This window comes from Coregonus lavaretus, assembly GCF_964263955.1.
Source record: "Coregonus lavaretus genome assembly, chromosome: 8".
Lineage (NCBI taxonomy): Eukaryota > Metazoa > Chordata > Actinopteri > Salmoniformes > Salmonidae > Coregonus > Coregonus lavaretus.
The window spans coordinates 47,967,295-47,994,801 of NC_139995.1; the positions used below are offsets into that span (position 1 = coordinate 47,967,295).

The 27,507-nt window shown below is 47.6% G+C and overlaps 1 protein-coding gene across 1 annotated transcript in view; it reads right to left on the bottom strand.

Moving 5' to 3' along the window:
• Positions 1–27,507, bottom strand: part of LOC311134262 (plexin-A1-like) — a 312,099-nt gene that overhangs the window by 79,677 nt on the left and 204,915 nt on the right. Inside the window, exons 11-12 of the mRNA XM_084167885.1 lie at positions 10,820–10,916; positions 5,167–5,357 (exon numbers count right to left, since the gene is read on the bottom strand). Of these exons, the coding sequence (XP_084024011.1) occupies positions 5,167–5,357; positions 10,820–10,916 (288 nt within the window). The remainder of the gene's footprint in view (positions 1–5,166; positions 5,358–10,819; positions 10,917–27,507) is intronic.

Below are 27,507 nucleotides of genomic sequence, written 5' to 3' on the forward strand. Positions count from 1 at the left end.
AAATAAATAATGTTAGGTTGAAAAACTACAAAGAAATGTAACAATGCTGCTACTCTGCACTTGCATTCTTCCAATACAAAAAAAAAAAAAATGTTGCCTTTAATATCTACATGCAAAATGGAGACAAGGTCCTTTGTCACACTGTTAGTTGGGGTATTCAGTGCTGCAACACTGGTGGTTGTTGTTCAGTGCTGTAACATGGGTGGTGTATTCAGTGCTGCAACACTGGTGGTTGTTGTTCAGTGCTGTAACATGGGTGGTGTGTTCAGTGCTGTAACATGGGTGGTGTAGTCAGTGCTGTAACATGGGTGGTGTGGTATGGTACATCGCTGTAGCTAGGTCAATACACTATTGAAGGACTATTTTTCTTTCCAGTATCAGCAGAGGTGAAGAGAGGAAGAGAGAGAGAGAGAGAGAGAGAGAGAGAGAGAGAGAGAGATGGAGAAATAGAGTGCTTAAGTCACCATTTCCAGAAATAGCCAATTTAGCAGCTTAACAATACATAGGGGAGGGCAGAGCAAGGAAATCAATCGCCTTTTACAACAAACAGTTCCAACAGAGAAATAACACACACACAGGTTGTGGTCCATTCCAATTTAAATTTGAATTCAATTCTTGAATTGACTCATGAAGTGGATAATTTAAATTGAATTCAATTATAATTTCAACAACCTTTAAGTTATGGAATTGGAATTAGACTGTTTGAATTGGAATTCAATATTTGCACATTTCCCAGCTAATGGAATGAATGCATTAAGTATAAAATATTTACTGCAGGATGTGTTAAATCATTTAATCTTGTATTTCTATATTTGAACAGTAACTTGATCAGCCTGAAAGCCTGAGGGAATTGAATTCAAATGTGGAAATGTTGGTGATAAAAATAGGAATGGAATTCTTGGAATTTACCTAACATTTGAACATTTACCTAACGTCCGTTTGTGTCTGTCCGTGTATGTCTGTCTATCTGTGTGTGTGAGTGTCTGTGTGTGTGTGTGTGTGTGTGTGTGTGTGTGTGTGTGTGTGTGTGTGTGTGTGTGTGCGCGTGTTGTTATTGTGGGGACAAGTCACAAGGGAGTCCGCTGTTTTTGTTTGTGAATGCAAGATTATTTAATCTAGCGAATGATGTCAAATACGAATCCTAAAAAAAATTTACAGAGTGAAAACATAACTTCCCCTTATGGGATAAAACACATGAAAACACACACAGAGAGCGAGAAAGATAGAGAGAGAAAGAGACAGAGAGACAGAGAGAGAGAAAGCCACAGCAGGCATAGGGGGTGAATTACCCATAATTAAACTGCAATGTCCTTTTAGTGTGCCCCACTCAGTACGAGAGAGAGAGTGACACTAATGCAATATTATAGGATTACGGTGTCCATATTAGGACAGTGTTGTCTCACTTGGACAGGCTAACAATGCTGCTCAATATTGTACAATGTCAAACTGGGCAAGTTTACAGGGAGAAATAGAATGAAATGCCTCTCAATCCCAGTCGTCCCAATGAAATGAACGGTTAATCCGCTAGGTAATAAAGGGCCACACAGCGGCTAGTGCACTTAGCGTAGCACTAGCATTATTACAGGCTAACAACGTGGTACCCTACCGCTCAGTATTGCAATGTGTCAAAGTGAGCTAAGACTTTACAGGGAGAAATAGCATGAAAAGCCTCTCAATCTCCATGCCTTGAATCCCTGTCAAACATTGGTCCAAATGAAAAATAGACCACATGTAAAATTCATTAAATCTGGCATGTCCCTCTTTGACTTCTAGGAAGATGTTCATCCACTTAACCCAACAATGTCTCCAAGTTTTCACCATGTAAAGCCCTAGTTATATTGTTGCTTTGACAATGTCATTTCTGGAGATTATTATATAATTAATTGATTAGTGATTCATTTTATGGTAAAAAAAAAACAAACCTGTCCCTCATGTTAAAGTCAACCTGTTATGTAAAATGAACTCTCGTTTTAATATGAAATATTTGTTTCAAAAGAAACATTGAGCATCTAATTGTAAAATCATAGTGTAAAAGCAGGTGAGCTGGTTCTACTCTTTTTGGCCATTTTCTGGTGGAAAACTGAGTGGGTCGAGGAAAACACACCAACCCTGTTACCCATTGATTAACAGGCACAAAAAAAAAAAGTGTGAAGCTTGCAGTCCCTCCCTGTTGCACACAACAAGCTCCCATTCCTCCTGCCACATCACATTTACATTTTAGTCATTTAGCAGACGCTTTTATCCAGAGCGACTTACAGTTAGTGAGTGCATACATTTTCGAACCCACAACCCTGGCGTTGCAAACGCCATGCTCTACCAACTCAGCTACATCCCTGCCGGCCATTCCCTGATTTAGATGGAATTGTCAACCCTGTTACGGTTACTTTATTTGGCACTTACTATAGCCATTTTTTTATTTAATCTCTTGAGATGGGAAAACATGTAATATATTTTTTTAAGTTGAACATGTACTCTTTATAAAAGAACGTTAAAATTATGTGAAATAAAAAGCTTTTTTTTTTTTTTTTTTTACCAAGTTACAATACCCAAAAGTGAACAACCCAGACATGTATTTTCTTCAAGGAAAGATGAGATGTTTTCAGTTTGTAATTTCTCCCACTGTCCAATGTTCCCGTAATGTTAATGTCAGAGGAAAACAATATGGCAATGTTTAGCAACGTCGAGGCAACATTGTGATAGTATTAGAGGTGGATGATAGTTTGTTTTATTCCTTGTGTCTCACTGTTAAGCCACTCCCATTCCTCCATCTCTTTTTTCACTTGGTTTCTTTCTTTCCAAACCATCTTTCCTCCCACTTCTCTTTTCAAAGCTCATATACTGTATGTCTTCTTTTTCACTGTGTTCTGTTTGTGGCACCAACATCTTGCCCTCAGGCCAAGCTTTACACCCCCCCACCCCTTACACACCTACACACACACTTCCATCCACCCCACACAACCCAATTGCCTTTGTGCGCTTGTTTCAAAGAGATAAGTGCAGCATGAGTGAGCGAGGGAGCATTAGCTAGCAGATTTATCTGTGTGCCAGTGCCCCAACTACTCCAATATCGCTTGTGTCAAACAGGAAATGCAGTGAAAGGCAAGGGAGACGTGATCCTTCACCCCCCGCAGTGAACTGGCTCACACATTTCAGTAAGGAGGTAGTAGAAAATTGAAATGAAAAAGCAGACATTAATTTAATTTATGAAAAATAGTATATTCTACATCTCAGAGTGTGACAATTAGAATGAGGGAGAAAAGGAATAAAGAGGGGGATAGAGAGAGAGAGAGAGAGAGAGAGAGAGAGAGAGAGAGAGAGAGAGAGAGAGAGAGAGAGAGAGAGAGTGTAATGTTTACTGTTAATTTTCATTGTTTATTTCACTTTTGTTTATTATCTACTTGTATATATATATATATATATATATATATATATATATATATATATATATATATATATATATATATATTTACCTTTATTTAACTAGGCAAGTCAGTTAAGAACAAATTCTTATTTACAATGACGGCCTACACCGGCTTGCTTTGGCAATGTTTAACATTTGTTTCCCATGCCAATAAAGCCCTTAAATGGAATTGAAATTGAGTTGAGAGAGCGAGCGAGCGAGAGCGAGAGAGATGGAGAAAAAAACACCAGGTAACTGCCAAAATAAAGGAAACACTTGAGTTCACTGAACAAAAATATAAACTCAACATGTAAAGTGTTGGTCCCATGTTTCATGAGCTCAAATAAAATGTGTTCCATATGCACAAAAAGCTTACTTCTCTCAAATTTTGTGCACAATTTATTTACATCCCTATTAGTGAGCATTTCTTATTTGCCAAGATAATCCATCCACCTGACAACATGGTCATTACACAGGTGCACCTTGTGCTGGGGACAATAAAAGGCCACTCTAAAATGTGCAGTTTTGTCACACAACACAATGCCACAGATGTTTCAAGTTTTGAGGGAGAGTGCAATTGGCATGCTGACTGCAGGAATGTCTACCAGAGCGGTTTCCAGAGAATTGAATGTTCAGTTCTCTACCATAAGCAGTATTCAATGTCGTTTTAGAGAATTTGGCAGTACGTCCAACAGGCCTCACAACCACAGACCACGTGTATGGCGTTGTGTGGGCGAGTGGTTTGCTGATGTCTACATTGTGAACAGAGTGCCCCATGGTGGCGGTGGGGTTATGGTATGCACAGGTATAAGCTACTGACAACAAACACAATTGCATTTTATCAATGGCAATTTGAATGCAGAGATACCATGACAAGATCTTGAGGCCCATTGTCAGGCCCATTTTTTTTAAAGGTATCTGTGACCAACAGATGCATATCTGTATTCCCAGTCATATCAAATCTATAGATTAGGGCCTAATGAATTTATTTCAATTGACTGATTTCCTTATTATGAACTGTAAATCAATATAATCTTTGAAATTGTTGCATGTTGCATTTATATTTTTGTTCAGTATAAAAGAGGGATACAAATTATATTGAAAGCAGGTGTTTCCATACAGGTGTGATTCCTGAGTTAATTAAGCAATTAACATCCTATTATGCTTAGGGTCATGTATAAAAATGCAGATTTGCCCACTATGTTGGTCTCAAAGGAGAATAGGGGGTTTGAAGTGTGTGTGTGTGTGTGTGTGTGTGTGTGTGTGTGTCTCAGTCACAAGATCTCACACTTATGGGAGATTCTGGAGCGGCGCCTGCATCAGAGAGCATTTTCCACCACCATCAACACTAAATGATGGTGTCACATCCCTAAAACAGAGTTCCAGACACTTGTAGAATATATGTCAAGGAGCATTTGAGCTGCGCGTGCGAACATTGCCCACAATGATAGTAAAACAAAAACACGCACACCTAGCCTAGCTTCCCTTCATCAGTCATCTCGTCTCAGTACTCAGTGATGTCCCTCCCGTAGACTGCCTCCTCTGTCCTTCCCATCTGTGAGACTATACAGTCTCTGTTGTGTCTAGCTCCCTCTCACTCTGTGTCCTCTACCGCCCTACTGTCCCAATCACGTCCCGCGCCTCATCCACATGACTCCAATACCTCATCTCACTTCACTTTGAAACTTCACTTTAGTCCTAGAAAACTTTAGTACCTTACTTCAGAAGTTACCCTTCTAGTATCACCCTTCCGATCCTGTCTGTACCTTGGTAATCTTGGGGTGGGCACAGCGGCTGTTTCCGGTGGTGGCGAGCATCCAGCTACTCTCCAGCGGGGCACACTCCTGCCTTAGAGAACACTTCTTCTCCTGGACACACCAGCCACACTCAAACCTGGGGTCAGCCTTCAGACACATGCCACAGCTGTCCCTCAAAGCAGGGCACTTGTAGAGGTGGGCTGGAGGGAGGAGGGGGAGAAAGAGGGAGGAGGAATGGCGGGAGAGAGGAGGGGGGGGGGGTGGAGAGGGAGAATGGGAGATAAATAGTTTTTTGTTAACATGCTGAAAGCGTGAAATGACATATCCAACCCTTTTCACACACAAGAGATAAACATAAGTCTATTTAGACCTGAAAAGAAGATAAACACTATAAGTAAATGTACTATAACTATAAAATATAAGAGTTTAAAAACCTTAAGAACACCTGCTCTTTTTATGACAGACTGACCAGGTGAATCCAGGTGAAATGTATAATCCCTTCTTGATGTCACTTGTTAAAGTCAATCAATCAGTGTAGATGAAGGGGAGGAGACAGGTTAAAGAAGGATTTTTAAGCCTTGAGACAATTGAGACATGGATTGTGTATCTGTGCCATTGAGGGAGAACTGGCAAGTCAAAATATGTAAGTGCCTTTGAATGGGGTATGGTAGTAGGGGGCCATGTACACTGGTTTGGGTGTGTCAAGAACTGCAACACTGCTGGGTTTTTCACGCTCAACAGTTTCCCGTGTATGAAGAATGGTCCACCACCCAAAGGACATCCAGCCAACTTGACAACTGTGGGAAGCATTGGAGTCAACATGGGCCAGCATCCCTGTGTAACACTTTCAACACCTTGTAGAATCCATGCCCCGACGAATTGAGGCTGTTCTGAGGGCAAAAGGGGGTGCAACTCAATATTAGGACGGTGTTCCTAATGTTTTGTACACTTAGTGTACACTATATATACAAAAGTATGTGGACACCGCTTCAAATGAGTGGATCCGGCTATTTCAGCCACACCCTTTGCTGACAGGTGTATAAAGTCGAGCATACAACCATGCAATCTCAATAGACAAATATTGGCAGTAGAATGGCCTTACTGAAGAGCTCAGTGACTTTTAATGTGGCACCGTCATTGGATGCCACCTTTCCAACAAGTCAGTTCGTCAACTTTCTGCCCTGCTAGAGCTGCCCTGGTCAAATGCTGTTATTCTGAAGTGGAAATGTCTAGGAGCCACAACGGCTCAGCCGTGAAGTGGTAGGCCACACAAGCTCACAGAATGGGACCACCGAGTGCTGAAGCGCATAGCGAGTAAACATAATCTGTCCTCGGTTGCAACACTCGCTACCGAGTTCCAAACTGCCTCTGGATGCAACGTCAGCACAATAACTGTTCGTCGGGAGCTTCATGACCAGGGGTCGACCAGATGGTCCGGTCACACAAATTTCCTAGGTGGCAAAGGTCCGGATGGATAATGTAATTTATCGGCGTAGTAACAAACCCCCACCTCACAACCCATGCGACCCCAAACTTTTCACACCCCTCTTGTTGTCGGAGATAAAATGTTGCAGTTTTAAAGCTAATTTCCTGCAATTCTATGCATTCTTCCATGTCTTATGATACCAAGGGTCGAAGCCTGACCGGGTAAAAAAATTACATTAAAATAATGTATACAGTACCAGTCAAAAGTTTGGACACACCTACTCATTCAAGGGTTTTTCTTTACTTGTACTATTTTCTACATTGTAGAATAATAGTGAAGACATCAAAACTATTAAATATCACAAATGGAATCATGTAGTAACCCAAAAAGTGTTAAAAAAATCTAAATATATTTTATATTTTAGATTCTTCTGTATTGATCCTGTTCTGGGTCCGGATCCAGTCCGCCAGTTGAGTATGGAGGTTCTAGACGATTCTGTGCTTCAACTTTGTGGTAACAGTTTGGGGAAGGCCCTTTCCTTTTCAGCATTACAATGCCCCTGTGCACAAAGCGAGGTCCATACAGAAATGATTTGTCGAGATCGGTGTGGAAGAACTTGACCGGCCTGCACAGAGCCCTGACCTTAACCACATCGAACACCTTTGGGATGAATTGGAACGCCGACTGTGAGCCAGGCCTAATCGCCCCAAAATCAGTGCTCAACCTCACTAATGCTCTTGTGGCTGAATGGAAGCAAGTCCCCACAGCGATGTTCCAACATCAGTGGAAAGCCTTCCCAGAAGAGTGGAGGCTGTTATAGCAGCAAAGGGGGGACCAACTCCATACTAATGCCCATGATTTTGGAATGAGATGTTTGACGAGCAGATGTCCACATACTTTTGGTCATGTAGTGTATGTCTCACATTTCACCTTTAAAAGGTGTCGCCAACAACACAATACACAATAGATGTACGTCCAAATGTTTTTTTATTTTTCACACAACGTCAACTATTGGTCGTGGAACCACAACTGGTCATGGAATCACAACACTTCAATAAATCCAGAAAGAACGATGCAGACAAAACAGTTACACTCCTCACCAAAATAAATCTGCTGAATTTTTTATATGCACAGAATATGAACTGAAGCGCTACTTCAAATGGCCGCAAGAATTTGACAGAGGAATGGTTTTCAGCCCCTGAAATCCCATTGGTCACGATTTAACTTGAAAGCAACCATGGGCCAATTAAATGATACTAAATGAGTGATTTAATTACATTTACATATCAGGGGTTAAGCGAGGGAGCACCGCTAGATGGTTATCTTAGTTAAAATGAGGATGAGAGAAGTGAGAGGGGGAGAGAGACCGAGGACTAGACCAGTTCTGTTGCTGCTTGGCTGGAGAAAAACCCTGCCCCTGTACCAGTCTCCCCCTCCCTCCCAGTCTCACACTGCCCAAGTCTCCTGCTCCTCACCACCCTCACCCATCCTCCATATTCAGATGCAATGTACTCACTACTCAGACAAATTACTTGAGCTAAAAGTCTATTTCTCATTGTGGTACATTGTGTCTGAGTCTGCATTGTGTGGGCTTTGGCTGCAGAGTATGGTGCAAATGTGATGCTATCTTCTATCTTGCATCACAGCAGGAGCCCTTGCTTTACAACCCCCCACTGCCATGGCGACAACAGCAAAACGCTGGGCGTTATTAAGAGTACACAATTTCACGAGTAATTATCTGTGGAAGACATCGTTTATCGCCGTTGCTTTTTTCAGGGGGTTTTTCAACTCCCTAGTTGATATGTGTTTAATCACTATCCACTGTCTGTGGATTGGTGCGCTAAACACACACACGTACAGTGCATTCAGAAAGTATTCAGACCCCTTCCCTTTTTCTACATTTTGTTACATTACAGCCTTATTCTATTTTTCCCTCATCAATCTACACTCAATACCCCATAATGACAAAGCGGAAACTGGTTTTTAGAATGTTTTGCAAATGTATTAAACATTTAAAACAAATACCTTATTTACATAAGTATTCAGACCCTTTGCTATGAGACTCGAAATTGAGCTCAGGTGCATCCTGTTTCCATTGATCATCCTTGAGATGTTTCTACAACTTGATTGGAGTCCACCTGTGGTAAATTCAATTAATTGGACATGATTTGAAAAGGCACACACCTGTCTATATAAGGTCCCACAGTTGACAGTGCATGTCAGAGCGAAAACCAAGCCATGAGGTCAAAGGAATTGTCCGTAGAGCGCCGAGGCAGGATTGTGTCGAGGCACAGATCTAGGGAAGGGTACCAACAACTTTCCTCAGCATTGAAGGTCCCCAAGAACACAGTGGCCTCTTAAATGGAAGAAGTTTGGAACCACCAAGACTCTTCCTAGAGCTGGCCGCCTGGCCAAACTGAGCAATTGAGGGAGAAGGGCCTTGGTCAGGGAGGTGATCAAGAACCTGATGGTCACTCTGACAGAGCTTCAGAGTTTCTCTGTGGCGATGGGAGAACCTTCCAGAAGGACAACCATCTCAGCGGCACTCCACCAATCAGGCATTTAAAGTAGATGGGCCAGACGGAAGCCACTCCTCAGTAAAAGGTACATGACAGCCCGCTTGGAGTTTGCCTAAAGGCACCTAAAGGATTGAGAAACAAGATTATCTGGTCTGATGAAACCAAGATTGAACTCTTTGGCCTGAATGCCAAGTGTCACGTCTGGAGGAAACCTGGCACCATCCCTACAGTGAAGCATGGTGGTGGCAGCATCATGCTGTGGGGATGTTTTTCAGAGGCAGTGACCGGGAGACTAGTCAGGATCGAGGAAAATATGAACGGAGAAAAGTACAGAGAGATCCTTGATGAAAACCTGCTCCAGAGCGCTCAGGACCTCAGACTAGGGCGAAGGTTCACCTTCCAACAGGACAACGACCCTTAGTACACATTCAAGACAACGCAGGAGTGGCTTTGGGACTCTGAATGTCCTTGAGTGGCCCAGCCAGAGCCCGGACTTGAACCCGATCTAACATCTCTGGAGAGACCTGAAAATAGCTGTGCAGCGACGCTCCCAAACCAACCTGACAGAGCTTGAGAGGATCTGCAGAGAAGAATGGGAGAAACTCCTCAAATATAGGTGTGCCAAGCTTATAGCGTCATACCCAAGAAGACTCGAGGCTGTAATCGCTGCCAAAGGTACTTCAACAAATACTGAGTAAAGGGTCTGAATACTTATGTAAATGTTATATTTCCGTTTATTTTTTTAAAAACATTTGCTAAAATGTCTAAAAACCTGTTTTTGCTTTCTCATTATGGGGTATTGTGTGTAGATTGATGAGCGGAAACAACAATTACAAGGCTGTAACGTAACAAAATGTGGAAAAAGTCAAGGGGTCTGAATACTTTCCAAATGCACTGTAAAGGCACACAAACACACGAAGGGATGCACACATGTACACACACACACCTACTTCCTGCCTCGGTAATTGACTTTAAACAAGTGAAGACGTCACAAGAGTGTGAAGAGACTGTCTATTCCTGAGGCTGTGTGTAAGTGTGTGTGTGTGTGTGTGTGTGTGTGTGTGTGTGTGTGTGTGTGTGTGTGTGTGTGTGTGTGTGTGTGTGTGTGTGTGTGTCTGTGTGTGCGCTCCCGTAACATGTGTGCATGCACTCCTGTGTCTTTGTAAATCCCACACAAGGGCTGTATGACACTGTAGTTTCACACATATTTTACACATGCAACATACCCTTGCCATCCACACAGTTGCCATCCACACAGTTGTATTTTAGCATAGCAGAAACTTACCAAGCTATTTGATAAAGTATATTTGAATTATATAGCGTGTCAAAGCCAGAATATCACTTCCAGACTTGGCTTTCCCTAGCCCTTTTTGATCACACTATAAATTATTTAACGTGCAGTGGTAGCTTACATAAAACTCAATCTCCATGCTACTGCCCTCTCTGTGGCCGTTTACTCATGTGGCTAGAGTGCCTTGGTTAAGTGAAGTTCCCACGACACATCAGGCAAGTGGTGACAGTAAGTGACGGAGAATGTTTCTGGCTTACCACAAGGCTGTGCTAACCCTCTGAGCTAAAGCCCAGGCTTTAGCTTGGGGAGCTAACACAAGTCTTCAGATTTCACGCAAGGCTACTCATCATATGAATGTGGTTCACCGAACCATTTGCTGTATAACAAGACTGTGCTTACCCCTCTGAGCTAAGGCCTAGTGCTTACCTTGGATGTTGTAGGGATTGTCGATGACAAAGTTGCCATTCCACACCACCGATAGGTCCACGGGCAGGTCGCTGATGTCATTACCCTCGTAGTTATACTGAAACCATAGAAACACAACAACAATAAGTTAAACTATAATGTTGTTATGTTGTTATAATGTTGTTAAAATGCCCCTGATGTTCAACTGAAAAACAACCCATTTTTTATCATGTTCCCCTTGCCTGAAAACACATTTCCATTTGGGGACAATAAAGTTTGAACTGAACTGTTGTGATGCCTTCATTTCTGTTCTGATTATTCATTTTTTTGCTATCTGAAAAGTTGATTAATAAAAACAAGTTCTATACAGTAAGTACACTGTAATATCTGTTTCTTTCTATGTTTTACATTGTTGTACCGTTCATGGCTCATTTGAATATAAAGCACACAAGCATAATGGACTAATAATGGAAGTACACTTGGCCTTCTTTTGTTTCTCTCAGTAAATACATGTTCATTTAATAGGATAGAGTTAGAGTGCAGCCTGTAAATCCAAGAACAAGTGCCATGATACATTTTTAATAATTACGTTCTTAATATTATTGTAGATGATTAATAGGAGTAATCCATATTGTTCAACGTGTCTCTCTCAAGCACAGATCCTAGATCGGAACTCCTACTCTAAGACACTTTGTGAATACAGGCCCTGGGCAACATATAAAAGGCATGTAAGCATCTAACTACGACCTATGACCACAAGACAACATATTTGATCCATCTATTTGCCACTATCGGAAGAATTATAAAGTGGTACTTGGTTTACTAATTTTGACATTGTGGTCCGGTCATTTCACATATATGCCACTGGAATCAGTAAAAGTAAAGAGACACAACAATGTGCATACAGCAGATAAGGATGCAAGCACACAGCAATGTCACGGTACATGATTGGTTGGTTCATTCATTAGCCACATTGTGATTGGACAATTTTCTTTCTGTCTACAGACTAAGATCTAATTAATATTCACAGATATACTTCAAAAAAATGTACGTCATACTTTTGGAATGAACTTGAAGGACTTCTTGAAAATAATTTTTTGATAAATATTACTTATGTAGAAGGCATTATATATTTATTGGACAACTTTACGCAGGGTGAATGCAATGCTCACCATTGAACATTAATGCAACTTTAATGCAACTTTTCAGTGGTAAAGTATGTTAGCTTCTATATGGACTCCAGTAATGTAGCAGAGTTTTGACACCCTGGTTAAGACGAGTAAAAGAAAAGGGTAGTGTGAGGAGAGGGTTTGTGTGTGTGTGTGAGTGAGAGAGATGTTCACACAATGCTTTTTTTCCAGGGGAGGACTGAGACCAGAAATCGGCACAGGCATTTCTAACACACCAGACCATTTTTTCCATTGAGGCCCCCACAACCAGTGTGTGAATTACGGGGGGGGGGGGGGGGCTTAGACCCCCCGAATGAGACATGAGCTCCCCTAAATGCAACAAAAGTCAAACTTGAGGGTTTCTAATTGAAGCATTCTCCTATTTTTTTTTAAATGCAATTTTGTACTGATAGTGGTAAATATGAAAAATCTTATTTCATATGAAACAAACACCCCCACCAGTCTGTCAAGGTTTAAACCATTGACAGTTGGTTCAGGTTCTTTCAATGGCATTCATCTCTCTACTCCGCCTGTCTGCATCGCTCTGTCTGTCTTGAGCTTTCGCTAGCAAATTTGCAATATTGTCTCAACTGGGTTCAGACCGCTAGCGAACTTGAACCATTGTTTCAATTGGGCCCTCACAGTTTCCCACGCAGATGAGCTCGGGACAGACACAGCTGTATCTGTGTCCCGTATTCCTTGCCTTTTCAGATGTCTCGACTGTTCTTTTTACAAAAAAAGGTCAATTTGTCAGGAAGACGCATCAATTAATTCAGGCTACAAGAGAAGGCCTAACGACAATCACAGAATGTCATTACACTTTTTGGTGTTTGGTAACTCTTTCCATTTATCCAATGGCTGGTGCACAGTGAACTGTTTGGATGGTGGGAATTATTTTGGAGTGGACGAATGTGCACAGGTAGCCAACTTTTTGAAGTAATTTGTTTGACAATCAGATGAAAACATCAATGACTGGTTGTGTTCATGCCACATTAAGAAGGTATTACATGTTTACCGTTAAAATACATGTCTTTACTATCTATTTTTGTTCACTGTTGAAATTAGACAGCTGAGACATGGAGACAATTAGACAGCTGAGACATGGATCCTTTACACTTTGTTGGAACTTTTTTTTATTTTATTACTTTTTTTTTCTTTTTTTTAACTGCATTGTTGGTTAAGGGCTTGTAAGTTAGCATTTCACTGTAATGTCTACACCTGTTGTATTCGGCACATGTGGCAAATAACATTTGATTTGATTTGACAATGACTGGAAATCTAAAATAGCTGCACAATGACCATGTGTGATGGTCTGGGTTTGAACCTCAGTCGTTTAAAGAGTGTGTGTGTGTGTGTGTGTGTGTGTGTGTGTGTGTGTGTGTGTGTGTGTGGTGTGTGTGTGTGTGTGGTGTGTGTGCGTTTGCTATAAAAATCATTTAAAGCAGGGTATAAGGCAAGGATACTCATCACCGTGCATGGTTCACCAAACCACCCCCGCTTAGAAAGCAGATGAGACCAAACACATAGATAGATGAATGATTTAGGTCATTGATAAACAACGTGATGGAAAACAATGATAATGCCGTTGGCTAGGTGATTAACCTTTTAAACACAGAATAATATAATAATATAGGCTGACATTCAGAGACTGTTGCATGGACCTTGATAAATGTACATAAAGAAATGCTTGTGCATGCACACACTCCCAAACACACACATATACACCCCACACACAACCAGAGTCCAGATAAGAAAGCCTAATCAAGGATCAAGTGGTAATATGCCCTAGGATTAGTGTGGGGTCAGGCAGTATGGAATTAGTCCCAGCTCATAACATGACTGTCTGGGCTAATCTGGCTAGCATAACAGGATTGGAACTGGGCCGGAGCAACTTAGGAGCTTATCGTATAGCCACCACATTTATTATTGATAAAAATACACAGAGGAAGGGAAAAACTGCTGGCTCAAGGAAATGTAGGAAAACTGCTGCCATATCAATAGTATAGAAGTCCAACACACGCACACACACTTGTGCGTATGGGCCTAGGTTGGGAGGCAGAGAGGGAGGGACAGAGGTGGAGAAGCTGCCATATGTTGATAGCCAGCCAGCAATTAATTCTTACTAAGCCAGGACAGTGCGTGAGAACGGTGTACCGCCTCACCCATCAAGAAAGGGAGGGAAGGAGGAGAGGAGGAGCCTGATGAACCAAACTACTCAGTAATCGCCTCCATATAGCCTAACTCTCTCACACACACACACATACATTTAAACAAAACAAAATAAAAAAAAGTGTGATTACTGACAATTCATTTATACATTTATAATTACTAGGTTTTGTTATCTGTTTTAACAAACCTTTTTTATTTTTGTACTTATGTATATAGTTTTTATGTGGTGTGGTTTTTATTTAAGCCTTCGGGCTTCCACCACACCTGCACACCATTTTTTTGTATTTATTTTTATATGTAGTGTTGTCTATCACTTGTTTTCTTTGGTGCAAATAAATTAAACTAAAAAGGAGATGCATACAGTGGGGAAAAAAAAGTATTTAGTCAGCCACCAATTGTGCAAGTTCTCCCACTTAAAAAGATGAGTGGCCTGTAATTTTCATCATAGGTACACGTCAACTATGACAGACAAATTGAGAATTTTTTTCTCCAGAAAATCACATTGTAGGATTTGTAATGAATTTATTTGCAAATTATGATGGAAAATAAGTATTTGGTCACCTACAAACAAGCAAGATTTCTGGCTCTCACAGATCTGTAACTTCTTCTTTAAGAGGCTCCTCTGTCCTCCACTCGTTACCTGTATTAATGGCACCTGTTTGAACTTGTTATCAGTATAAAAGACACCTGTCCACAACCTCAAACAGTCACACTCCAAACTCCACTATGGCCAAGACCAAAGAGCTGTCAAAGGACACCAGAAACAAAATTGTAGACCTGCACCAGGCTGGGAAGACTGAATCTGCAATAGGTAAGCAGCTTGGTTTGAAGAAATCAACTGTGGGAGCAATTATTAGGAAATGGAAGACATACAAGACCACTGATAATCTCCCTCGATCTGGGGCTCCACGCAAGATCTCACCCCGTGGGGTCAAAATGATCACAAGAACGGTGAGCAAAAATCCCAGAACCACACGGGGGAACCTAGTGAATGACCTGCAGAGAGCTGGGACCAAAGTAACAAAGCCTACCATCAGTAACACACTATGCCACCAGGGACTCAAATCCTGCAGTGCCAGACGTGTCCCCCTGCTTAAGCCAGTACATGTCCAGGCCCGTCTGAAGTTTGCTAGAGTGCATTTGGATGATCCAGAAGAGGATTGGGAGAATGTCATACGGTCAGATGAAACCAAAATATAACTTTTTGGTAAAAACTCAACTCGTCGTGTTTGGAGGACAAAGAATGCTGAGTTGCATCCAAAGAACACCATACCTACTGTGAAGCATGGGGGTGGAAACATCATGCTTTGGGGCTGTTTTTCTGCAAAGGGACCAGGACGACTGATCCGTGTAAAGGAAAGAATGAATGGGGCCATGTATCGTGAGATTTTGAGTGAAAACCTCCTTCCATCAGCAAGGGCATTGAAGATGAAACGTGGCTGGGTCTTTCAGCATGACAATGATCCCAAACACACCGCCCGGGCAACGAAGGAGTGGCTTCGTAAGAAGCATTTCAAGGTCCTGGAGTGGCCTAACCAGTCTCCAGATCTCAACCCCATAGAAAATCTTTGGAGTGAGTTGAAAGTCCGTGTTGCCCAGCGACAGCCCCAAAACATCACTGCTCTAGAGGAGATCTGCATGGAGGAATGGGCCAAAATACCAGCAACAGTGTGTGAAAACCTTATGAAGACTTACAGAAAATGTTTGACCTGTGTCATTGCCAACAAAGGGTATATAACAAAGTATTGAGAAACTTTTGTTATTGACCAAATACTTATTTTCCACCATCATTTGCAAATAAATTCATTAAAAATCCTACAATGTGATTTTCTGGATATTTTTTTCTAATTTTGTCTGTCATAGTTGACATGTACCTATGATGAAAATTACAGGCCTCTCTCATCTTTTTAAGTGGGAGAACTTAGACAATTGGTGGCTGACTAAATACTTTTTTCCCCTACTGTATGTATTGAGGGCACAGCCATCTGAGTGAAAACACACATGCAGCACGATACTGATAGGATCGAAAGAAACGGAGCACTGCTCTCCGACCAGCTTTCCCCATTCAAATCTTACCTTAATATTATAATTATTCCACAATATTGATGACAGATCAGCTCCTAGAAAGATATAGCAGTGGGGAGAACAAGTATTTGATACACTGCCGATTTTGCAGGTTTTTCTACTTACAAAGCATGTAGAGGTCTGTAATTTTTATCATAGGTACACTTCAACTGTGAGAGACGGAATCTAAAACAAAAATCCAGAAAATCACATTGTATGATTTTTAAGTAATTAATTTGCATTTTATTGCATGACATAAGTATTTGATACATCAGAAAAGCAGAACTTAATATTTGGTACAGAAACCTTTGTTTGCAATTACAGAGATCATACGTTTCCTGTAGGTCTTGACCAGGTTTGCACACACTGCAGCAGGGATTTTGGCCCACTCCTCCATACATACCTTCTCCAGATCCTTCAGATTTCGATGATGTCGCTGGGCAATACGGACTTTCAGCTCCCTCCAAAGATGTTCTATTGGGTTCAGGTCTGGAGACTGGCTAGGCCACTCCAGGACCTTGAGATGCTTCTTACGGAGCCACTTCTTAGTTGCCCTGGCTGTGTGTTTCGGGTCATTGTCATGCTGGAAGACCCAGCCACGACCCATCTTCAATGGTCTTACTGAGGGAAGGAGGTTGTTGGCCAAGATCTCGCGATACATGGCCTCATCCATCCTCCCCTCAATACGGTGCAGTCGTCCTGTCCCCTTTGCAGAAAAGCATCACCAAATAATGATGTTTCCACCTCCATGCTTCACGGTTGGGATGGTGTTCTTGGGGTTGTACTCATCCTTCTTCTTCCTCCAAACACGGCGAGTGGAGTTTAGACCAAAAAGCTCTATTTTTGTCTCATCAGACCACATGACCTTCTCCCATTCCTCCTCTGGATCATCCAGATGGTCATTGGCAAACTTCAGACGGGCCTGGACATGCGCTGGCTTGAGCAGGTGGACCTTGCGTGCGCTGCAGGATTTTAATCCATGACGGCGTAATGTGTTACTAATGGTTTTCTTTGAGACTGTGGTCCCAGCTCTCTTCAGGTCATTGACCAGGTCATGCCATGTAGTTCTGGGCTGATCCCTCACCTTCCTCATGATCATTGATGCCCCACGAGGTGAGATCTTTCATGGAGCCCCAGACCGAGGATGATTGACCGTCATCTTGAACTTCTTCCATTTTCTAATAATTGCGCCAACAGTTGTTGCCTTCTCACCAAGCTGCTTGCCTATTGTCCTGCAGCCCATCCCAGCCTTGTGCAGGTCTACAATTGTATCCCTGATGTCCTTACACAGCTCTCTGGTCTTGGCCATTGTGGAGAGGTTGGAGTCTGATTGAGTGTGTGGACAGGTGTCTTTTATACAGGTAACAAGTTCAAACAGGTGCAGTTAATAGGTAATGAGTGGAGAACAGGTGGGCTTCTTAAAGAAAAACTAACAGGTCTGTGAGAGCCGGAATTCTTACTGGTTGGTAGGTGATCAAATACTTATGTCATGCAATAAAATGCAAATTAATTACTTAAAAATCATTCAATGTGATTTTCTGGATTTTTGTTTTAGATTCCGTCTCTCACAGTTGAAGTGTACCTATGATAAAAATTACAGACCTCTACATGCTTTGTAAGTAGGAAAACCTGCAAAATCGGCAGTGTATCAAATACTTGTTCTCCCCACTGTATATGGCTGCAAAAATTGAGGCGGCTTATTCTAATGCTTACCCAATAATAATGTATTACCCAAATTTGTATTGCACACACATTGTTACACATGAAAAATATTGAGGGAAAAATTACAGTAGTCTACAATTAGCTAAATAAAACAATTGATTGAACATGAAATTTATTTCAATATGATTGAAATATATAGGACTATAGCCTTTACTGTACTTATCTTTTAATACAGTAATCTCAGTTTTCATTTAAAACATATTTTTAGGCCTATCCTTCGCTTGTTTGTATCAAATGCAAAGACATTTTCAACTTTTTATTTGTAGTCAACTTTGTTCTGAAGTTATCGGCGGTCACAGAGAGACAGATAAACATCTTGGTTCTATGTTTAGCGGAGATCTGTGTAAAGTGATGCAAAGGGCAAAAAAAACATCTACGAGTGGTCTGAGGCAGTCGGTAAATAACAAGCTTGTAACAATGGTTTTGGGAAACAGCTCAGAGATTTAACGATGGTCCTACGAACGATGAACTTTGCCATAAAACTTTACCCACCCTTCTCTCCCTCCACTACTCCCTCTACCCACCCTTCTCTCCCTCCACTACTCCCTCTACCCACCCTTCTCTCCCTTCACTACTCCCTCTACCCACCCTTCTCTCCCTCCCTCTACCCACCCTTCTCTCCCTCCACTACTCCCTCCCTCTACCCACCCTTCTCTCCCTCCACTACTCCCTCCCTCTACCCACCCTTCTCTCCCTCCCTCTACCCACCCTTCTCTCCCTCCCTCTACCCACCCTTCTCTCCCTCCCTCTACCCACCCTTCTCTCCCTCCCTCTACCCACCCTTCTCTCCCTCCCTCTACCCACCCTTCTCTCCCTCCACTACTCCCTCTACCCACCCTTCTCTCCCTCCCTCAACCCACCCTCTCTCCCTCCACTACTCCCTCTACCCACCCTTCTCTCCCTCCCTCTACCCACCCTTCTCTCCCTCCCTCTACCCACCCTTCTCTCCCTCCCTCTACCCACCCTTCTCTCCCTCCACTACTCCCTCTACCCACCCTTCTCTCCCTCCCTCTACCCACCCTTCTCTCCCTCCACTACTCCCTCTACCCACCCTTCTCTCACTCCCTCAACCCACCCTTCTCTCCCTCCCTCTACCCACCCTTCTCTCCCTCCACTACTCCCTCTACCTACCCTTCTCTCCCTCCACTACTCCCTCTACCCACCCTTCTCTCCCTCCCTCTACCCACACTTCTCTCCCTCCCTCTACCCACCCTTCTCTCCCTCTACTACTCCCTCTACCCACCCTTCTCTACCTCCACTACTCCCTCTACCCACCCTTCTCTCCCTCCCTCTACCCACCCTTCTCTCCCTCCCTCTACCCACCCTTCTCTCCCTCCCTCTACCCACCCTTCTCTCCCTCCACTACTCCCTCTACCCACCCTTCTCTCCCTCCCTCTACCCACCCTTCTCTCCCTCCACTACTCCCTCTACCCACCCTTCTCTCCCTCCACTACTCCCTCCACCCACCCTTCTCTCCCTCTACTACTCCCTCTACCCACCCTTCTCTCCCTCCCTCTACCCACCCTTCTCTTCCTCCCTCTACCCACCCTTCTCTCCCTCCCTCTACCCACCCTTCTCTCCCTCCCTCTACCCACCATTCTCTCCCTCCACTACTCCCTCTACCCACCCTTCTCTCCCTCCACTACTCCCTCTACCCACTCTTCTCTCCCTCCACTACTCCCTCTACCCACCCTTCTCTCCCTCCCTCTACCCACCCTTCTCTCCCTCCACTACTCCCTCTACCCACCCTTCTCTCCCTTCACTACTCCCTCTACCCACCCTTCTCTCCACCCTTCTCTCCCTCCCTCTACCCATCCTTCTCTCCCTTCACTACTCCCGCTACCCACCCTTCTCTCCCTTCACTACTCCCTCTACCCACCCTTCTCACCCTCCCTCTACCCACCCTTCTCTCCCTCCCTCTACCCACCCTTCTCTCCCTCCCTCTACCCACCCTTCTCTCCCTCCCTCTACCCATCCTTCTCTCCCTTCACTACTCCCGCTACCCACCCTTCTCTCCCTCCCTCTACCCACCCTTCCCTCCCTCCACTACTCCCTCTACCCACCCTTCTCTCCCTCCACTACTCCCTCAACCCACCCTTCTCTCCCTCCCTCTACCCACCCTTCTCTCCCTCCCTCTACCCACCCTTCTCTCCCTCCACTACTCCCTCTACCCACCCTTCTCTCCCTCCACTACTCCCTCTACCCACCCTTCTCTCCCTCCCTCTACCCACCCTTCTCTCCCTCCCTCTACCCACCCTTCTCTTCCTCCCTCTACCCACCCTTCTCTCCCTCCACTACTCCCTCTACCCACCCTTCTCTCCCTTCACTACTCCCTCTACCCACCCTTCTCTCCACCCTTCTCTCCCTCCCTCTACCCATCCTTCTCTCCCTTCACTACTCCCGCTACCCACCCTTCTCTCCCTTCACTACTCCCTCTACCCACCCTTCTCTCCCTCCCTCCTCTCCCTCCCTCTACCCACCCTTCTCTCCCTCCCTCTACCCATCCTTCTCTCCCTCTACTACTCCCTCTACCCACCCTCCTCTCCCTCCCTCTACCCACCCTTCTCTCCCTCCCTCTACCCACTCTTCTCTCCCTCCACTACTCCCTCTACCCACCCTTCTCTCCCTCCCTCTACCCACCCTTCTCTCCCTCCACTACTCCCTCTACCCACCCTTCTCTCCCTTCACTACTCCCTCTACCCACCCTTCTCTCCCTTCACTACTCCCTCTACCCACCCTTCTCTCCCTCCCTCTACCCACCCTTCTCTCCCTCCCTCTACCCATCCTTCTCTCCCTTCACTACTCCCGCTACCCACCCTTCTCTCCCTTCACTACTCCCTCTACCCACCCTTCTCTCCCTCCCTCTACCCACCCTTCTCTCCCTCCCTCTACCCACCCTTCTCTCCCTCCCTCCTCTCCCTCCCTCTACCCACCCTTCTCTCCCTCCCTCCTCTCCCTCCCTCTACCCACCCTTCTCTCCCTCCCTCTACCCATCCTTCTCTCCCTTCACTACTCCCGCTACCCAACCTTCTCTCCCTCCCTCTACCCACCCTTCTCTCCCTCCCTCTACCCACCCTTCTCTCCCTCCACTACTCCCTCAACCCACCCTTCTCTCCCTCCCTCAACCTACCCTTCTCTCCCTCACTCTACCCACCCTTCTCTCTCTCCCTCCACTACTCCCTCTACCCACCCTTCTCTCCCTCCACTACTCCCTCTACCCACCCTTCTCTCCCTCCCTCTACCCACACTTCTCTCCCTCCCTCTACCCACCCTTCTCTCCCTCCACTACTCCCTCTACCCACCCTTCTCTCCCTCCCTCTACCCACCCTTCTCTCCCTCCCTCTACCCACCCTTCTCTCCCTCCCGCTACCCACCCTTCTCTCCATCCCTCTACCCACCCTTCTCTCCCTCTCTCTACCCACCCTTCCCTCCCTCCACTACCCCCTCTACCCACACGTATCTCCCTTCACTACTCCCTCTACCCACCCTTCTCTCCCTCCCTCTACCCATCCTTCTCTCCCTTCACTACTCCCTCTACCCACCCTTCTCTCCCTCCCTCTACCCACCCTTCTCTCCCTCCACTACTCCCTCTACCCACCCTTCTCTCCCTCCCTCAACCCACCCTTCTCTCCCTCCCTCTACCCACCCTTCTCTCCCTCCCTCTACCCACCCTTCTCTCCCTCCCTCTACCCACCCTTCTCTCCCTCCCTCTACCCACCCTTCTCTCCCTTCACTACTCCCGCTACCCACCCTTCTCTCCCTTCACTACTCCCTCTACCCACCCTTCTCTCCCTCCCTCTACCCACCCTTCTCTCCAATCCTCTACCCACCCTTCTCTCCCTCCCTCTACCCACCCTTCTCTCTCTCCCTCCCTCTACCCACCCTTCTCTCCCTCCCTCTACCCACCCTTCTCTCCCTCCCTCTACCCACCCTTCAATACTCCCTCTACCCACCCTTCTCTCCCTTCACTACTCCCTCTACCCACCCTTCTCTCCCTCCCTCTACCCACCCTCCTCTCCAATCCTCTACCCACCCTTCTCTCCCTCCACTACACCCTCTACCCACCCTTCTCTCCCTTCACTACTCCCTCTACCCACCCTTCTCTCCCTCCCTCTACCCACCCTTCTCTTCCTCCCTCTACCCACCCTTCTCTCCCTCCCTCTACCCACCCTTCTCTCCCTCCCTCTACCCACCCTTCTCTCCCTCCAATACTCCCTCTACCCACCCTTCTCTCCCTCCACTACTCCCTCTACCCACCCTTCTCTCCCTCCCTCTACCCACCCTTCTCTCCCTCCACTACTCCCTCTACCCACCCTTCTCTCCCTCCCTCAACCCACCCTTCTCTCCCTCCCTCAACCCACCCTTCTCTCCCTCCCTCTACCCACCCTTCTCTCCCTCCACCCACCCTTCTCTCCCTCCACTACACCCTCTACCCACCCTTCTCTCCCTTCACTACTCCCTCTACCCACCCTTCTCTCCCTCCCTCTACCCACCCTTCTCTTCCTCCCTCTACCCACCCTTCTCTCCCTCCCTCTACCCACCCTTCTCTCCCTCCCTCTACCCACCCTTCTCTCCCTCCAATACTCCCTCTACCCACCCTTCTCTCCCTCCACTACTCCCTCTACCCACTCTTCTCTCCCTCCACTACTCCCTCTACCCACCCTTCTCTCCCTCCCTCTACCCACCCTTCTCTCCCTCCACTACTCCCTCTACCCACCCTTCTCTCCCTTCACTACTCCCTCTACCCACCCTTCTCTCCCTCCCTCTACCCACCCTTCTCTCCCTCCCTCTACCCACCCTTCCCTCCCTCCCTCTACCCACCCTTCTCTCCCTCCCTCTACCCACACTTCTCTCCCTCCCTCTACCCACCCTTCTCTCCCCCCACTACTCCCTCTACCCACCCTTCTCTCCCTCCCTCTACCCACCCTTCTCTCCCTCCCTCTACCCACCCTTCTCTCACTCCCTCTACCCACCCTTCTCTCCCTTCACTACTCCCGCTACCCACCCTTCTCTCCCTTCACTACTCCCTCTACCCACCCTTCTCTCCCTCCCTCTACCCACCCTTCTCTCCAATCCTCTACCCACCCTTCTCTCCCTCCCTCTACCCACCCTTCTCTCTCTCCCTCCCTCTACCCACCCTTCTCTCCCTCCCGCTACCCACCCTTCTCTCCCTCCCTCTACCCACCCTTCTCTCCCTCTCTCTACCCACCCTTCCCTCCCTCCACTACTCCCTCTACCCACACGTATCTCCCTTCACTACTCCCTCTACCCACCCTTCTCTCCCTCCCTCTACCCATCCTTCTCTCCCTTCACTACTCCCTCTACCCACCCTTCTCTCCCTCCCTCTACCCACCCTTCTCTCCCTCCACTACTCCCTCTACCCACCCTTCTCTCCCTCCCTCAACCCACCCTTCTCTCCCTCCCTCAACCCACCCTTCTCTCCCTCCCTCTACCCACCCTTCTCTCCCTCCCTCTACCCACACTTCTCTCCCTCCCTCTACCCACCCTTCTCTCCCTCCACTACTCCCTCTACCCACCCTTCTCTCCCTCCCTCTACCCACCCTTCTCTCCCTCCCTCTACCCACCCTTCTCTCCCTCCCTCTACCCACCCTTCTCTCCCTCCCTCTACCCACCCTTCTCTCCCTTCACTACTCCCTCTACCCACCCTTCTCTCTCTCCCTCCCTCTACCCACCCTTCTCTCCCTCCCTCTACCCACCCTTCTCTCCCTCCCTCTACCCACCCTTCAATACTCCCTCTACCCACCCTTCTCTCCCTTCACTACTCCCTCTACCCACCCTTCTCTCCCTCCCTCTACCCACCCTCCTCTCCAATCCTCTACCCACCCTTCTCTCCCTCCCTCTACCCACCCTTCTCTCCCTCCACTACTCCCTCTACCCACCCTTCTCTCCCTCCACTACACCCTCTACCCACCCTTCTCTCCCTTCACTACTCCCTCTACCCACCCTTCTCTCCCTCCCTCTACCCACCCTTCTCTTCCTCCCTCTACCCACCCTTCTCTCCCTCCCTCTACCCACCCTTCTCTCCAATCCTCTACCCACCCTTCTCTCCCTCCCTCTACCCACCCTTCTCTCTCTCCCTCCCTCTACCCACCCTTCTCTCCCTCCCTCTACCCACCCTTCTCTCCCTCCCTCTACCCACCCTTCAATACTCCCTCTACCCACCCTTCTCTCCCTTCACTACTCCCTCTACCCACCCTTCTCTCCCTCCCTCTACCCACCCTCCTCTCCAATCCTCTACCCACCCTTCTCTCCCTCCACTACACCCTCTACCCACCCTTCTCTCCCTTCACTACTCCCTCTACCCACCCTTCTCTCCCTCCCTCTACCCACCCTTCTCTTCCTCCCTCTACCCACCCTTCTCTCCCTCCCTCTACCCACCCTTCTCTCCCTCCAATACTCCCTCTACCCACCCTTCTCTCCCTCCACTACTCCCTCTACCCACCCTTCTCTCCCTCCCTCTACCCACCCTTCTCTCCCTCCACTACTCCCTCTACCCACCCTTCTCTCCCTCCCTCAACCCACCCTTCTCTCCCTCCCTCAACCCACCCTTCTCTCCCTCCCTCTACCCACCCTTCTCTCCCTCCACCCACCCTTCTCTCCCTCCACTACACCCTCTACCCACCCTTCTCTCCCTTCACTACTCCCTCTACCCACCCTTCTCTCCCTCCCTCTACCCACCCTTCTCTTCCTCCCTCTACCCACCCTTCTCTCCCTCCCTCTACCCACCCTTCTCTCCCTCCCTCTACCCACCCTTCTCTCCCTCCAATACTCCCTCTACCCACCCTTCTCTCCCTCCACTACTCCCTCTACCCACTCTTCTCTCCCTCCACTACTCCCTCTACCCACCCTTCTCTCCCTCCCTCTACCCACCCTTCTCTCCCTCCACTACTCCCTCTACCCACCCTTCTCTCCCTTCACTACTCCCTCTACCCACCCTTCTCTCCCTCCCTCTACCCACCCTTCTCTCCCTCCCTCTACCCACACTTCTCTCCCTCCCTCTACCCACCCTTCTCTCCCCCCACTACTCCCTCTACCCACCCTTCTCTCCCTCCCTCTACCCACCCTTCTCTCCCTCCCTCTACCCACCCTTCTCTCCCTCCCTCTACCCACCCTTCTCTCCCTTCACTACTCCCGCTACCCACCCTTCTCTCCCTTCACTACTCCCTCTACCCACCCTTCTCTCCCTCCCTCTACCCACCCTTCTCTCCAATCCTCTACCCACCCTTCTCTCCCTCCCTCTACCCACCCTTCTCTCTCTCCCTCCCTCTACCCACCCTTCTCTCCCTCCCGCTACCCCACCCTTCTCTCCCTCCCTCTACCCACCCTTCTCTCCCTCTCTCTACCCACCCTTCCCTCCCTCCACTACTCCCTCTACCCACACGTATCTCCCTTCACTACTCCCTCTACCCACCCTTCTCTCCCTCCCTCTACCCATCCTTCTCTCCCTTCACTACTCCCTCTACCCACCCTTCTCTCCCTCCCTCTACCCACCCTTCTCTCCCTCCACTACTCCCTCTACCCACCCTTCTCTCCCTCCCTCAACCCACCCTTCTCTCCCTCCCTCAACCCACCCTTCTCTCCCTCCCTCTACCCACCCTTCTCTCCCTCCCTCTACCCACACTTCTCTCCCTCCCTCTACCCACCCTTCTCTCCCTCCACTACTCCCTCTACCCACCCTTCTCTCCCTCCCTCTACCCACCCTTCTCTCCCTCCCTCTACCCACCCTTCTCTCCCTCCCTCTACCCACCCTTCTCTCCCTCCCTCTACCCACCCTTCTCTCCCTTCACTACTCCCGCTACCCACCCTTCTCTCCCTTCACTACTCCCTCTACCCACCCTTCTCTCTCTCCCTCCCTCTACCCACCCTTCTCTCCCTCCCTCTACCCACCCTTCTCTCCCTCCCTCTACCCACCCTTCAATACTCCCTCTACCCACCCTTCTCTCCCTTCACTACTCCCTCTACCCACCCTTCTCTCCCTCCCTCTACCCACCCTCCTCTCCAATCCTCTACCCACCCTTCTCTCCCTCCCTCTACCCACCCTTCTCTCCCTCCACTACTCCCTCTACCCACCCTTCTCTCCCTCCACTACACCCTCTACCCACCCTTCTCTCCCTTCACTACTCCCTCTACCCACCCTTCTCTCCCTCCCTCTACCCACCCTTCTCTTCCTCCCTCTACCCACCCTTCTCTCCCTCCCTCTACCCACCCTTCAATACTCCCTCTACCCACCCTTCTCTCCCTTCACTACTCCCTCTACCCACCCTTCTCTCCCTCCCTCTACCCACCCTCCTCTCCAATCCTCTACCCACCCTTCTCTCCCTCCCTCTACCCACCCTTCTCTCCTCCACTACTCCCTCTACCCACCCTTCTCTCCCTCCACTACACCCTCTACCCACCCTTCTCTCCCTTCACTACTCCCTCTACCCACCCTTCTCTCCCTCCCTCTACCCACCCTTCTCTTCCTCCCTCTACCCACCCTTCTCTCCCTCCCTCTACCCACCCTTCTCTCCCTCCCTCTACCCACCCTTCTCTCCCTCCAATACTCCCTCTACCCACCCTTCTCTCCCTCCCTCAACCCACCCTTCTCTCCCTCCCTCAACCCACCCTTCTCTCCCTCCCTCTACCCACCCTTCTCTCCCTCCACTACTCCCTCTACCCACCCTTCTCTCCCTCCACTACACCCTCTACCCACCCTTCTCTCCCTTCACTACTCCCTCTACCCACCCTTCTCTCCCTCCCTCTACCCACCCTTCTCTTCCTCCCTCTACCCACCCTTCTCTCCCTCCCTCTACCCACCCTTCTCTCCCTCCCTCTACCCACCCTTCTCTCCCTCCACTACTCCCTCTACCCACCCTTCTCTCCCTCCCTCTACCCACCCTTCTCTCCCTCCAATACTCCCTCTACCCACCCTTCTCTCCCTCCACTACTCCCTCTACCCACTCTTCTCTCCCTCCACTACTCCCTCTACCCACCCTTCTCTCCCTCCCTCTACCCACCCTTCTCTCCCTCCCTCTACCCACCCTTCTCTCCCTCCCTCCTCTCCCTCCCTCTACCCACCCTTCTCTCCCTCCCTCCTCTCCCTCCCTCTACCCACCCTTCTCTCCCTCCCTCTACCCATCCTTCTCTCCCTTCACTACTCCCGCTACCCAACCTTCTCTCCCTCCCTCTACCCACCCTTCTCTCCCTCCCTCTACCCACCCTTCTCTCCCTCCACTACTCCCTCAACCCACCCTTCTCTCCCTCCCTCAACCTACCCTTCTCTCCCTCACTCTACCCACCCTTCTCTCTCTCCCTCCACTACTCCCTCTACCCACCCTTCTCTCCCTCCACTACTCCCTCTACCCACCCTTCTCTCCCTCCCTCTACCCACACTTCTCTCCCTCCCTCTACCCACCCTTCTCTCCCTCACTACTCCCTCTACCCACCCTTCTCTCCCTCCCTCTACCCACCCTTCTCTCCCTCCCTCTACCCACCCTTCTCTCCCTCCCGCTACCCACCCTTCTCTCCATCCCTCTACCCACCCTTCTCTCCCTCTCTCTACCCACCCTTCCCTCCCTCCACTAC